This window comes from Panthera uncia, chromosome E1 (assembly GCF_023721935.1).
Source record: "Panthera uncia isolate 11264 chromosome E1, Puncia_PCG_1.0, whole genome shotgun sequence".
Taxonomy (NCBI): Eukaryota; Metazoa; Chordata; class Mammalia; order Carnivora; family Felidae; genus Panthera; species Panthera uncia.
Genome location: NC_064814.1, coordinates 3,324,084 through 3,339,186, shown reverse-complemented (window position 1 = coordinate 3,339,186; position 15,103 = coordinate 3,324,084). Strand labels below are relative to the sequence as shown.

The 15,103-nt window shown below is 53.7% G+C and overlaps 2 protein-coding genes across 2 annotated transcripts in view; one reads left to right on the top strand and one right to left on the bottom strand.

Annotated features, from left to right (window-relative positions):
* PGS1 (phosphatidylglycerophosphate synthase 1) overlaps window positions 1–15,103 on the top strand; it is a 339,697-nt gene that overhangs the window by 300,192 nt on the left and 24,402 nt on the right. The gene's annotated exons all lie outside the window — the stretch shown is intronic.
* TIMP2 (TIMP metallopeptidase inhibitor 2) overlaps window positions 8,081–15,103 on the bottom strand; it is a gene marked incomplete at its 5' end in the record, with an annotated part of 46,937 nt that continues 39,914 nt past the window's right edge. Inside the window, 2 exons of the mRNA XM_049638137.1 lie at window positions 8,081–10,964; window positions 12,276–12,400. Of these exons, the coding sequence (XP_049494094.1) occupies window positions 10,767–10,964; window positions 12,276–12,400 (323 nt within the window). The remainder of the gene's footprint in view (window positions 10,965–12,275; window positions 12,401–15,103) is intronic.

Sequence of the window (15,103 nt, the reverse complement as noted above, 5' to 3'; positions counted from 1 at the left end):
GAGTGATTAGAAGTGTGGGGGCAGGTCCCAAGGGCTGGCAACTGACAGGGGAAGGAGGAGACTAGGCTTTTATGCCAGCGCTGCCCTAATTCGCGGGTTGCTTTGGACAGTGAACTAACCTGGATTTCCTCATCTGGGGAATAAAGACAATCTCCAGCAGATCTGTAGCGCTTAACAAAACTGAACACCTTTGCTTCCATCGCTGAACTGATATTATGTGTCAGAGACCTAGCTGGTCTGTCGCCTTGCCAACATTGTATGCCTTATGCCTCCCCGGCAACCCTATAAAAAGATACTGTTCCCATTTTACAGATTAAAAAAAAAAAAAACTGAGCATGCGCACCATCTCTGCAAAGAGGTGATGTGAGGGTTTAAACCCAGGTGTTCCCGGCTCCAGGTTTACACCATTAGCTCAGGCCCTCAGAGAGACCCCGAAAATCTGAGATGACAGGTTAGCCGAGAGGCTTCTGTCCTGCTTCACAAAGTAATCTGAAACCCAGTAGGGAAGAGCTTTCCGCCACCCACACTCCCACCCTAACTCCCCCTCCCGACTCTCGATAAGAAGCCTCAGCGCGGAATCTCCTCGAGGTATGTTCAAGTAGGCCTTTCCTAAAGCGCTTCATCTCAAAGGTCACCAGAGAAATGCAAATGAAAACCACACGGAGGGATGTTTCACGCCCACTAGGACAGCTAAAATTGAAAACACCACTGTGTTGGAGAGAAGGCGAGGCGAGTAGACTCGTAAAACCCCTAGGAGTATAACATGATGCAACCGTCTTGGAAAAGTTAAATGTTTCTTTTCAGTAACACAAACACCTGCCCCATGAGCGGTCCATTGCCGTGGCCATCACCACTGTAACTATGCCTGTAGTCCAGGACTTTCCACATGCGCAGCTGCAGCCCTCTGCTCCCCCGACCCCCATCTTGGGAACGGGGGGTCCAGTAAGTGTCTGCTGATCACCTCCCTGCAGGATCCACAAACCCTTGAGCCCACCATGCCCGGACACGGGCGCATTCCTTCTTGCCTCAACTGCCTCTCTTTTTCTGCCCTGTTGCCCCCTTGGGCTGCCGGGCTGGAGCTCAGACCGAATCCTTGTCCTTTTCGGCTTTTCCAAGCTCCCTGGCATCCAGGAGGGTCTGGCCACTGGGGGTCACTGGCGAGACTGGAGGGCAAAGGAAAGGAGTGGCCGGGCCTCTCTCTTCCACCCTTTCTGCTCGGAACGGGAGTCCCTGGCTCCCTCCAGCGATGTGCACTGTGGTTCCAGCCTTCTCCCTCCCCAGCCTGTCCCCTCCCTGGGCTCTTGTAGGACAGCCTCCAACCTCTGTCCCTCTGCCCTAGAAGTGCTAACAGCTGCCTGTTGTTCTCTGGTTGGCTTCCATCAGGTTGTAAGCAATCTCTGCTTTAATCCCGTTTTTTGTGTTTTTTTTTTTTTAAGTTTACTTCTTTATTTTGAGAGAGAGAGAGAGTGAATGGGGGAGGGCCAGAGAGAGAGGGAGAGGGAGAGAATCCCAGGCAGGCTCTGCACGGTTAGCACAGAGCCCGATGCGGGGCTGGAACTCATGAACAATGAGATCGTGACCTGAGCCGACATCAAGAATTAGACACTTAACCGACTGAGCTACCCAGGCGCCCCAAATCCCCTCTGTTTTAAAATCTGCACAGAGTGGTTTTGGTGTTCCTGAGTGAACCCAGGCTGATACAGACAATGACCCCAACATCCACCTTCCTGGTCCGCATCCTGGTCTCATCTCTCTCCCTCCCCGTGTAAATCGTCAATCAACACATTTTGCTAATTTTACTACTCAAATATTCCTCAAGCCACTCTCTTCCCTCCATCTAATTGCCCAAATAAAGCCCTTCTCCCTCTGCACCTGCGTTACTGGGATGGCCAGATCCATCACTCAAACGGCCAAAAAGAATAATATAGTTGAAGGGCCTACCCGAAAACACTGTGCACCTGCCTGAACCCTTCCCTGTCACCAGAAGCTGATGGGAAAGACAAGCTCCTTCGTATGGTCTCTAATGGTCCCTGGGGGGCTGGCTACTTGCTCGCCTTTTCCTCCTTCTCCCCCAGCCACTCCCTGCCCTGGATCTCTCAGCAGAGCTGAATCCAAGCGCCCCCGCCCAGACCCTAACAAGGCTGTCTCTGTTGTAGGCTCCAACTGGTCTTTGGGCTAAATTCCCTTTCCCACTTGCCCTTCTCCAACTTCTCCTCAGGTGCCACCTCCTCCAGGAAGTCTTCCTGGATTCCCTCCATCCCTGCCATTAGGTTTGTGTTGCCTTGGGCCTGCTGCACTTTCCATTTATATATTAATTGGAATGTTCTCTGGTCTTCTCCCTCCCCTACCATGACTCTTAAAGCCCTCACTATGTCTCACTCATCCGAGTGTCCCCGGGCCTGGTTCACTGCAGATATACTGTGCATGTAAATGTTCACGAAGACCAACCAAACAGAAAATGAAATAGCGAAGATGGGACAATTGAATAATCTCTAAATCCTGAAGGAGAAAGGGAGAAAAACACTGAAAATAATAAAACGTTCTCTTTTTTTTTTTTTTTTTAAGTAGCTTCGTGCCCAGTGCAGAGCCCCACGTGGGGCTTGAACTCAAGACTGCGAGATCAAGACCTGAGCTGAGATCAACAGTCAGACGCTTGCTTAACCGACTGAGCCACCCCGGTGCCCCGAAAATATTCTTTCTTTAAAAAGTGTTTTAAATGTTTATTCATTTTTCGAAAGAGACAGAGACAGAGTGCAAGTGGAGGAGGGGAAGAGAGAGGGGGAGACACAGAATCCAAAACAGGCTCCGGGTTCTGAGCTGGCAGCACAGAGCCCGAGACGGGGATTGAACTCATGAACTGCAAGATCATGACCTGACCTTGTAGCAAGTAGGAGGCTTCACCGACCGAGCCACCCAGGTGCCCCTCCCCTAAAATTCTTAATTCGAAAAAAAAAAAAGTGTAACCAAAATGAATCAAATTAGAACTTACCTTTTAAAAAAAATGTTTATTGGGGCGCCTGGGTGGCGCAGTCGGTTAAGCGTCCGACTTCAGCCAGGTCACGATCTCACGGTCCGTGAGTTCGAGCCCCGCGTCGGGCTCTGGGCTGATGGCTCGGAGCCTGGAGCCTGTTTCCGATTCTGTGTCTCCCTCTCTCTCTGCCCCTCCCCCGTTCATGCTCTGTCTCTCTCTGTCCCAAAAATAAATAAAAAACGTTGAAAAAAAAATAAAAATAAAAAAATTAAAAAAATGTTTATTTTTGAGAGAGAGAGAGAGTGCACACACACACACACACACACACACAAATGGGGGAGGGGCAGAGAGAGGGGGAGAGAGAGAATCCCAGGCAGGCTCCACACTGTCAGTGCAGAGCCCGATGCAGGGCTTGAACCCGTGAACCAGGAGATCATGACCTGAGCCCAAGTCAGACGCTTAACCACCTGAGCCACCCAGGCGCCCCAAGACCTTCCGTTTAAATCCCAGCACCACCTTGCATTCGACACTCAGACCTCCGCCACTGCCCAGGGTGCCATACGAATCAGGCTCAACTAGATTGTTCTTTGGCTTAGTCTGGGCCTGCCTGGGAAGGAGGTGGGTACTGGCCCAGGGGGCCGTGGCCAGAAGCTTCCCGTAGGGAGTTTCAGCCGTGACTAATTCTCTCCGATGCCCGGGAGAGGAAGTGACAGGTGTCACACCCAAGCCCAGGCCGGAGGCTGAGAATCTGCCGGGGCCTCCTCTGCTCCTTTTTCTGGCCGAAAGCGAAGGACTCTGAGGCTCCGGAAGGTGGTGGGGACACAGAGGGAAAGAGCCCAGGTCTCTGAATCGCCTGAGGAAGGTCACCCAACAAATGTCCTTGTTGATCTTGGCAAGAAATCCCCTCTCTTTGTTAGCTTCGGAGACGTTGGGTCTATCTGTTACGGAATCCACAACCACCTTGCCTGGTGCACCTTTGCTCCCAGACCGCAGGGCCCTGGGGCTGTGGGGTGCTGAGGCGGGTGCCACGCACCTGGGACCACAGCGGAGGGGGGTTCGATGCACCCGGTGTCCGTGGGGAAGTCGTCCTACGGCGACACCACGTCCTGGTTTATGCCGCACGCGTTGCGAGCACTCTCTTGCTCTCTCGAAAGTGTCCCAGTTTGGAAGATAAATTGTATAGAGATGAATCTTCCAGGCAGTTGAATTTGACCCTTTTTAAGTTTGCAAACTACAACCCATCACAGGCATTTTGGTGTTTTGATGTGTCTTAGCTGACACTGGGATCTTAGCTGACACTGGGATTTTGTCATGCTCGCTTCAAGTCTGGCAAAAACTTGTTCTGAAAACTGACACATGCAAAGGAAAACAAAAGCCACTACAAGGCCCTTCTTCATGCAAACGGAAGGCAAAATGTCCCCAGGAGGGAGACAGTCTGGGGGAGGGGAAGCTGCTTGTGCCAGGCTGGTGGCTGGCGGTCCTCAGGGATGCTGCGGGAGGGAGGAGGCCAGACCCCGCCTCTGCCCGGGTTCAACCCCAGCCCCAGTGCTTACTGGCCGGGTGCCCAGGAAACGGACCTCCCTATGCCTCAGACTCTTTATCTACCAACCAAGAAGGATGAGAGCACGGGCTTCTCGGATTTGGCCCGTGTCCCCTGGGATAACGTACGTGAAGCCCTCGGTATGAATCCTGGCGTGGAATAAAATGTTAGCTTTGGGGCACCTGGGTGGCTCGGTCGGTTAAGCGTCCGACTTCAGCTCAGGTCACGATCTCGCGGTCCGTGGGTTCGAGCCCCGCGTCGGGCTCTGGGCTGACAGCTCGGAACCTGGAGCCTGTTTCGGATTCTGTGTCTCCCTCTCTCTGACCCTCCCACGTTCATGCTCTGTCTCTCTCTGTCTCAAAAGTAAATAAATGTAAAAAAAAAAAAAATTTTTTTTTTAATAAAAATAAAATAAAATAAAATAAAATAAAATAAAATAAAATGTTAGCTTTGACCAGGATTATTATTAGAATGATTTGCTAAGCAGTTGCCCAGGGGAGTTCAGGGTCAGAGTCTCCTGAGCCTGGGGAAAGTCACAAACACGAAAGGGTCAGGGTGTGTATGCAGAAGTTCCCACAGGCTGCTCTCCTTCAGAAGGTCTGCTTCTGGGCTGGCGTCTGGGAACGTGGATTTCGGGAGGGTTCCCCCTCTTAATCTCTGATAAGAACACATCCTGGGGGGCTCCTGGCTGGCTCAGTTGGTAGAGCATGTGACTCTTGATCTCGGGGTTGTGAGTTCGAGCCCCAGCTGGGTGTGGAGATCACTTAAAAAAAAAATAAAATGGGGGCGCCTGGGTGGCTCAGTCGGTTCAGGGTTCGACTTCGGCTCAGGTCACGATCTCCCGGTTCGTGGGTTCAAGCCCCGAGTGGGCTCTGTGCTGACAGCTCGGAGCCCGGAGCCTGCTTCCGATTCTGTGTCTCCCTCTCTCTCTGCCCCTTCATAATCCATTTGTTTCCTGAAGGAGAAAATCTGCCATCGGAGCTAACGGTTTCCCCAAATCAAAGGGCTGCCTTTCACCGCAAAGGATTCACGGCAACTGTGTGCGACAGGGCGGGCTGGGGGGTCAGCTCAAAGCTCCAACCCAAGGCTAAAGATAGAACCTGTTCAGAGAGGAATCTCAAAGTCTTCATGTAAAATCTGTGGGAACAGCAGACTGTCCATCGTAAAGCTGACCCCAGTAAAATATCTGTAGCTCCACTGTGACTTATTGTTGCTAAGTTAGATCAGTTAAACATACCCGTTAATAATTAGGAGGGAGGGGGACCTGGGTGGCTCAGTCGGGTTAAGCGTCCAACTTTGGCTCAGGTCACAATCTCATGGTTCGTGAGTTTGAGCCCGCATCGGGCTCTGTGCTGACAGCTCGGAGCCTGGAGACTGCTTCCGATTCTGTGTCTCCCTCTCTCTCTCTCTGCCCCTCCCCCGATCATTCTCTCTCTCTCTCTCTCTCTCTCTCTCTCTCTCTGCCCCTCCTCTGCTCACACTCTATCTCTCAAGAATAAATATTTAAAAAGAATGAAATAAAATAAAATAATACAATAAAATAGTTTGCAAAGATTAAGAAAACTGGGATGACTGTTGAAACGGGATCACAGGTGCACAGAGTTTGTTCTATCGTTCTCTGACTTTGAAAAAAAAAATTTTTAATGTTTATTTAGTTTTTGAGACAGAGAGAGAGAGACAGAGACAGAGAGAGAGAGAGCATGAGTGGTAGAGGGGCAGGGAGAGAGAGGGAGACACAGAATAAGAAGCAGGCTCCGGGTTCTGAGCTGTCAGCACAGAGCCCGATGCGGGGCTCGAACTCACGGACCATGAGATCATGGCCTGGGCCAGAGTCGGGCGATCAACCGACTGAGCCACCAGGCACCCCTCTGCCTTTTTTTAATGTTTGAAAATTTCCACAATAAGTGTTTTTCCAAAGTCCCACTTGACCTACATTACATAAAACAAACGAACCGGGTAGCAATCATGTGATGTGCTCTTTGCAAAGACCCCGTGGGGCCTCCAGAGGGCCACGGGGGCCCAGGAAGCGCATTCGCACAACACGGTTTGGGTCCGTTCCCAGGCCACTCCCCTCGTTTCACCCGACGGGAAGAACAATCCACACAGTTCTGCCACAGGTGACGTGAAATGGGTGACACTTAGTGGTCAGTGACGCAGACATCGGGGCGAACTTGGTCCTCTTACCTCTTTGCTGCGAACTGTGTTCTCGCCGACCCAGCGGCAGCCGCGTAAAGCAGGGAATACACGTCTTCTGGTTTCTGCCAGGAAGATCACGTTCTGCAAATGCGCCACGGGGTGGCTAAGGACTCAGACCATTAAAGAGTTTTCTTATGGTGACCTGGTGCGACGTGAGACTTGGTTCAAGTTTAAATCACGACAAGGCCATCTTTCCCGGCTCGAAGGAGAGTGGGCGCGGGGAGGGAGGGGAACCTGCGGGAAAAAAAGAGCCTTGGAGAGGAACTACAATGTATGGTCCTTATGAGGATCCTGATTCACACCAGTGGACCATAAAAAAGCATCCTATGGGACCATCGGAGATGTCTGAACACTGATACAGGCACATACCAATTACGGTTTTAGGGTGTGATTAAAATATTCCGGAACTGTGCTCCTTTTTCATTTTTTAAAAAAATTTTTCGCTTTTATTAAAAAAAATTTGAATATTCATTTTTGAGAGAGAGAGAGAGAGAGAGAAAGAGAGGGAGCTGGGGAGAGGCAGAGAGAGAGGGAGACACAGAATCGGAAGCAGGCTCCAGGTTCCAAGCTGTCAGCATAGAGTCGGACGCGGGGCTCGAACCCACAAACCGTGAGATCACGACCTGAGCCGAAGTCGGATGCTTAACCGACTGAGCCACCCAGGCGCCCTGGAAATGTGTTTTAAATAGTCCTTATTGGGGCGCCTGGGTGGCGCAGTCGGTTGAGCGTCCGACTTCAGCCAGGTCACGATCTCGCGGTCCGTGAGTTCGAGCCCCGCGTCGGGCTCTGGGCTGATGGCTCGGAGCCTGGAGCCTGTTTCCGATTCTGTGTCTCCCTCTCTCTGCCCCTCCCCCGTTCATGCTCTGTCTGTCTCTCTCTGTCCCAAAAATAAATAAAAAACGTTGAAAAAAAAATTTTAAATAGTCCTTATTTTTAAAAGACACGGACTGAAGCATTTACAGGTGACGCTGTTTCACACCTGGAATTTCCCTGATGACCTCAAGTGGGGTGTGCGGGGTGTGGACGTGGGCGAAGAAGGAGGACGAGGGGCAGGAGGTGCTCCCCGTCGAGGACGCAAGATGGGCACGGGGCTCTGCTCTGTGTGCTGCATAGCATAGCAAGTGGGGTGCGTCTGCTAGATGAACAAAGGGCCTGTGCCATGCACTCTGCCCCTTGGCCAATTTCAAATCATCTTTACCACTGTCTGCCCCGTCCCTGCTGAGTTACCCCACGTTCTCCTCTGAGCACCCAGCCCTCTGTTTCTCTCGTAGACGAAGCACCCTCCCCCCTTCCACGGGAGCGACTCCTTTGGAGGTGTCGGGGCTGGTTCTTACGCCACAACGTCGGATACAGCCACACGGACAGAGCCAACGTTCTTGATAACACTGTTTATTGTCCATTGACCGAGCGATCACTCAAGAATGATACAAAGCATCGGAGACATGCGCAGTCTGCTTGTCAACGTTCAACAGCTCTTACGTGTTCCCAGCACAGGAAGGTCTCAGACTTCATATTCCAGCAAAAACACATTGCCCAAAAATTAAAAAAAAAAAAAAACAAAAAAAACACAAAAAAAACAAAACAAAAAAACCCAACAAAACCAAGCAAAAACAAACACAATCAAACAAAGCTTTAAATTATGGCAGCAAGTCCGATATTTCTTAATACTTATCAAGCAAAGATTTGAAAATAACTACAATGTAAACTTCATTTTAAATATTTTGAGTTGCTTGAATGCAGACAAGAATGGTGGGAGGAACGAGCAGTGCTTAGAACATAACACATAAATTAGACAATGCCGAATGGAGAGCCTTCTCGAACTACATACATGTTGCAATTATTTACTCTGACGGTATTTGAGTGGCTTTGTCTCGGCTGCCACTGGGCACTTCGTCTTGATTTTTTTTTTTGTTTCTGTTTCTGTTTCCCCGCTCAGCATGGCGAGAAGAACCAATGTGTGTGGATTAAGTAGAAAGGCCACATTTTAGAACCCACCTACTCAAAGATCTTTTACTTTGTCACGACTTGAACCAGAGAACAAAAAGGTAGCAAATGGAAAAAAAGCAACCATACTCAAAGAAGGAAACAAAAGATCTGAAGGAATCCACCATCATAGGCTATGCTTTCCATTCTGGGTCAAATGCATCCACGATACAAAAAAAAAAAAAAAAAAAAAAAAAAAAAAAACCAACAAGAAAGTGCAACTCTAACACCTACCAAGGGTAATAAGACACAGCACAGGAATGATTACAACTGATGTCAGAAACAAACCAAGACATTTAAAAAATCAGCAGAAACAGGAGTAAATGTTACATATGATAACACCATACAGGAAGCAAACGGGGGTGGGGTGTTATATTGATTGGAGGGGTCTGGTGTTCTCGTATATACTGCAATCCCGTGGACTGGTCCATTATGACATCTTACAAACTCTCTATCACTGCACAGCATGAAAGCACCCTTGGAACGAGGGCGGATTCCTGGATATTCTAGTCTGCCCTAGAAAGGGAAGTCATCAAAAATCTATGCTGACCAGGTCCCAGCAGGCATGGGACCGACATGCCACTTGGGGCGGGGGGGGGTGGTCAGGAGTCTTAGGGGTGTTTTGGGGTCACCGCAGAACAGAGCAGGCTTAGAACATGGTGACTTTGGAAGCATTCTGCAGAGGGACCATTCACCGGCCGACAGACTTCGGTTTTGGTGCACGCGTGTGCCCTTCCCTAATTCGCGTGGCCAACTCAGAACGGGTCATCTTGACAACACAAGGAGGAAGGAAAAGATTGCCTTTATTGTTACTGAGAGATTTCTGCCTGCGTTAACCCCTATTTTACGGGCAGCAGAAAGCCACGGGTGGGGGACAGGTTTTCTAGCCCCCTACGATGTTTTGTTTTGTTTTTTTTCCAACTGAGAGCGCCAACAGGACAAACAGAAGTAGAGCTTGGTACAGCTGTCACTTAGGTTCACGTATTATCTGAGAATTTGTCTTTAGGAGCGGGAGGTGTTGGCCACAGCATCCGGAGGCCCAGCAGGGGACCCACCGAACCCACCCCCCGTCCATTTTCCCCTTCCCGGGGAAGACTTCACGGCAGGCCCGGCTAACTTCACTCACAGGAATCCGTGCACAGCCCAGCGGCCGTCTGTCTTTGAGGGAGGTCACACCCGCCCGGGAGGGGCTCTGCGGTGTGTGGGGGGGGCACCGCCAGCCCGGTGCGCCGGGCGCACGCGACCCCTCGCAAAGCCGACGTGCGCCACTCACCTGTGCGCTCGAGGCCGGGACGAGGAGGGGGAAGCCGGAGGGACTTCGGACGCCTGGGAGTAAACTGTAAGGGCAGCCGCGAGTCCCCCCCGGTGCCTGCCCTCAGGGCAGAATGCGACAGACTCCCCCAGAGTTGGGGTGTGTGTGGGGGGGGCAGGACTGAAGCTGAAGCTTGTCGCCCACGCCGCAAAGGCCCTGGAGCGTGGCTCTCACTGCAATTCTGCTGGTCATCAGGGTCAGCGGGGCTCCTACAGGAGGAAGCCACTCGTCCAGGGCTACTCCTGTACTTATGGGAGCCCATGATGGGCACCGAGGAGGCCGGGGCACTTGCAAAGGGTGGGGACTGCCACCCTGGGGCCAGAGGCGTGGAGGCTGCAGGAAACGAGGGACATGCCCCTCTCAGGACGAAAGGGACCTGGTAGGCCTGCTACACAGTCTTGCAACGACCCTCGAAAGTTTCTGCAAAACGCACGTTCCCAGGCTCTGCCCTGACCAGGCCTGGGCGACTCCTAAGTGCTGTCTGCTCAGTGTTTGTGACAGTGGCCGGGCCGTGCGTCCCACTCCCGTCCGCACCCGAGGGTGGGAGGCCGGGACGCACGCCGCCCAGGCTGGCGGATGGAGCGTGGGACCGCAACCATGTTCGTAAAAGGGAAGGGGGGGGGGGCGGGAGGAGAATCACACCAATATAGACCCGCTCGGATGACTATTTTATTCATGCTGCTTCCGGGAAGGGATGTCAGAGCTGGACCAGTCTGAACTCTTGGAGGCTCTTCCGTTGGCCAAAGGGGATGCTGTTGGCCCGCTTACGGGTCCTCGATATCGAGAAATTCCTGCTTGGGGGGCGCCGCGCCGCGGTACCACGCACACGAGCCGTCGCTTCTCTTGATGCAGGCGAAGAACTTGGCCTGATGTCCGTTGATGTTCTTCTCCGTGACCCAGTCCATCCAGAGACATTCGTCCGGAGACGAGATGTAGCACGGGATCATGGGGCAGCGCGTGATCTAGGAAGAGGGCGCGGGGGTGGACTCGGTCAGGGGCTGAGGCCGCGCAAGGTGGCACGTCCAGAACGTAGCCAACGCGCCTGGCCGAGCAACCGGGACTAGAGTTGAACCTGCTCCGTCAGTGCCCCGCCCCCTCCACTTGCTAAGCAGCTGCAGGCACCTGCCTGAAGCAGGGACAGGGCTGGGGGCGGGGGGACCCTTGTGCATGGTGTCTGCGCCCCCAGATGCTGCAGGAGTGTGACCTTCCAGCTTCGGGCTAGCCCCACCCTCCTGGGAGCTTAACAACAACAAAGGGTCTTAAATTTTCCGGAGCGAGGCGCCAGTCAAATAAAAAGGATGCCGCTAGCTTGGGGCACCTGGGTGGCTCAGTCGGTTGAGCGTCCAACCCTTGGTTTCAGCTCAGGTCACGATCCCACGGTTTCGTGAGTTCAAGCCCCACATCAGGCTCTGCTTGCGAGTCTCATTCTGTCTCCCTCTCTCTCTGCCCCTCCCCTGCTCATGCGGTCTCTGTCCCTGCCCCCCCCCCCCCAAAAAAAAAACTTTAAAAAAAGGATGCTATCTTGCTCTCAAGCCTGTGTGGGCTTTGAGGGGGTCGGCAAGCAGCATTTTGGTGGAGGAACAAGAGTCTACGACAGGGAAAGGATAGAATTCAGTTTTGATTTCGTGTCGGGCACTGGGGGTTCTGCTCCACGTATGCAAGGCTGCGGGTCGGAATTTGTATTTTGAATGAGCTCAGGAACAGGTTAGCGACGACGGTGTGCCAGTAAGCACTGGGCCAACCGGCTCGGCCCGATCCCTGCTGCTCTCCGGCCCCAGACTCACTTCCGGTGGCAGAGGGGCCCTGGTGCCCGCGGTGTTTCCTGCGCTGGGGCTGGGGGCGGGGGCAGTGGGGTGCAGGGCGGCGGGACGGACGGGATGCAGGCCTGGGGATGTCACCGCGTACAGGTGCATCTGACGTGAGCGCGGCTGCAGCTGTGCTCGGCACAGCCTCTGTGCTGCTTTCAAGAAGGGGGGCTGGGACATTCTTTCCCTGTTCTCCCCACAGAATCCCTCCCCCTCCGGGAGGCTCTCCTTCCTGGAAGCCATAGGCCAGGTGGCTAGACAGCCCCGACCTCCCACGGATCCCTCTGCAGGGGCACGCCTCGGGGATCTTTCCCCGGCCAGACAGCCTCGCTGGTGGAGAGACCGTGCCTCCCCACGGCCCCGTCCTAAGGACCTCGTGGACTGAGAAGCCAGGGATCAAAGCCCAGCGGTCTCCCTGGAGACGGAGGTGATGAAGTGAAGGCCCAAAAGAAGGTGGCACCGGCTTACCTTGCACTCACAGCCCATCTGGTACCTGTGGTTCAGGCTCTTCTTCTGGGTGGTGCTCAGGGTGTCCCAGGGCACGATGAAGTCACAGAGGGTGATGTGCAGCTTGCCGTTCCCCTCGGCCTTTCCTGGGGACACAGGGATCACCACGCTCAGGGCAAGATACACGTCCTCCTCCTGCCCATCTCCTGCACCTGAGCGTGGCTGGGGCGCAGGGAACTTTACTACTGACAAATACCGAGTGTCACGGCCTGTGTCGTGTCTCCTCCCACATCCCTGTGTCGAAGCCCTAACCCCCCAGCACCTCAGGATGTGCATTCGGAGCCTTCCCAGGGGTCATTAAGTTACATGAGGTCACAAGGCACCCCCCCATAAGAACAGTGTCCTGATAAGAAGAGATCCAGACACAGACGGGACGAGCAGGTGAGGCCACGGGGGGCGGGTGGCCCTGCCCACGCCTGGATCTCGGACTCCCAGCCCCCAGGTCTGCGAGGAAACCAATCCCTGTTGGGGAAGTGGCCTCACGGCAGCCCCAGTGGGCTACTCCACCGTGGGTCGCTTGCTCTGAGTATAAAAGGAACGTGCGCTCGCCGTGGAGCACAGAACAGCACAACGGGGAAAAACCTCCCGTTTCCATCACAGCTAACGCTTTGACGCCTTTCCTTCCAATATCTTTTCATGCCCATGGATGTGCGCAGAAAAAATCACGCCGCGTGCAGACCATACTGTTTCCTGCTTGTTTGTTTGGTTTTTTTCAGACGTTTCCTCCATCTGATGAGGAACCTGTCTACCTGTCTGGGTTTTTCTACCACGAACGGCAAAACCTTGGACTCTCACGGAATTGGGAATCCGCTCCAAATTCCCTTCCCTCCGGGGGTGGGAGGGGGGAGATGAGGCACTCTTTGTGTCTCATACCTCAGGCTCTTGGTTCTGCCCCTCCCTTCCCCTGCTGAAGAGTTCACGCTGGGGACGGCCTTGGCCTTAGCCAAGCAGGAGACAAGGGCAGGCAAGCGAATTCTGGCGAATGACAGAACGTAAGGAGGGCTCGGGAGGTCGTTTCAAGTCCCAGCCCTGTGACCGCAATGGCATCGCGTCAGGACGCACGGGTGCCCGGCGACGAGCGGCGGAGCCTGGCAGAGGGCAGGGGGAGGCTCCCCGGGGGGGCAGACGGGAGCCTCGGGGGGCACCCTGGGCACACCGCACTCGGCAAAGCTCCGGTACATCCAACATAACGACCTCAGGCACAGCACTGGGCGCGGAGAGAACCCGCTGACACGTAGTTGAGTGACTAACGCGGCTTGTCGACTGCGGCGAGTAAATGCCACCGCGATCTCTGGCCAGGGGAGACACGGGTCGGCTCGCCCGAGGCTGCGAGCGGCACGGGGACAGCCGGTGCACCAGGCGGGTTGCAGGAGGCACTCCCTGCACGCGAATTCGGACGCTCTGACCTCTGTTTTGACGGCTCCCCTGACCTTTGGGAGCCCTGTTTTCCCTTGTGTCTGTTTGCACTTGACATTCTAGGCGAAGGACAGAATCAACAAGCAGGACTGCTACTGCAGCATTCATTCTGACTCCCAACAAGTAACAAAGTGCTTGGGTGGTTCTAAGTACTTTAAAAATAAGTCTCTGGGGCGCCTGGGCGGCTCCGTCGGTTGAGCGTCCGACCGCTCAGGTCATGATCTCGAGGTTCGTGAGTTCGAGCCCTGCACGGGGCTCTGTGCCGACACTGCGGAGCCTGCTTGGTATTCTCTCTCTCTCTCTCTCTCTCTCTCTCTCTGCCCCTTTCCTGCTCTTTCTCAAAATAAATAAGCAAACAAAAAAATAAGTGTTTGGCTTTTCCCCCCGACTTTCTAGGAGTCCAGAGCAGCTAAGGAGGGGAGAAACAGACAGATGGCAAGTGACTTTCATTCCCGTCTCCTGGATTCTCCTGGCGTGCATGGCCCACGCAGGGAGGTACGCCGTGGCCCTCCCCTGGCCCGGCCGGGTCGTTCTTTACAGACAGGCTGGGCCCGTGCTGGCTCTGCCCTCCCAACTTCTACAGGGATGTCTGCTGTCTTGCTTGGCTGGCATCAGCGTCCCACTTCCTGCCGCTTTTTGCCGTCCTTTTTTTTTTTTTTTTTAATGTTTATTTATTTCTGAGACAGAGCACCAGTGGGGGAGGGGCAGAGAGAGAGGGAGACACAGAATCGGAAGCAGGCTCCAGGCTCTGAGCCGTCAGCACAGAGCCCGACACGGGGCTCGAGCTCGTGAACCGCGAGATCACGGCCTGAGCCGAAGTCGGACGCTCGACGGACTGAGCCACCCAGGCGCCCCCATTGTCTGTCTTCCCTGGTGACCTGTTCACCACGAATTCGAGCTTCTGCCAAGACTAGGGCATGGAAGGACACGCGATGCAATGCAAACTGTCTTCTGTGGCCCTGGTTACGGGGATACCGGTGACCTTGGACGTCGGGTATAAAGTCCAGCAGCAACTCCGGATCTTAAAAGGACACCCTCTCGGTACAGGGACGGGTACCAAGACTTGGGCGGGCACGCGTGATGTGCCCGTCTGTCACATTCTACTACGTCTGCCTTGGAAAAACACAGTCCTTTCGGACTGGAGAGGAAGACAGGAATTAATTAAAATTTGTAACTGAGGACCGTATGCTTCTTTTTCCTCTCGGAGGAGAGGACCGCAGAAGAAAATTACAGGGCCCGTTCTAGAACAGTTCCCGCACATGAGTGTCTCATGGTGCCCGGCTCAACACGTGAACTTGAATCATCAGCCCGAGAGGAGGTGGGCTGCCTCGGGCCGGCTGAGTTGTCTGCTGCGCCCCGTGATTTCTGGGTGG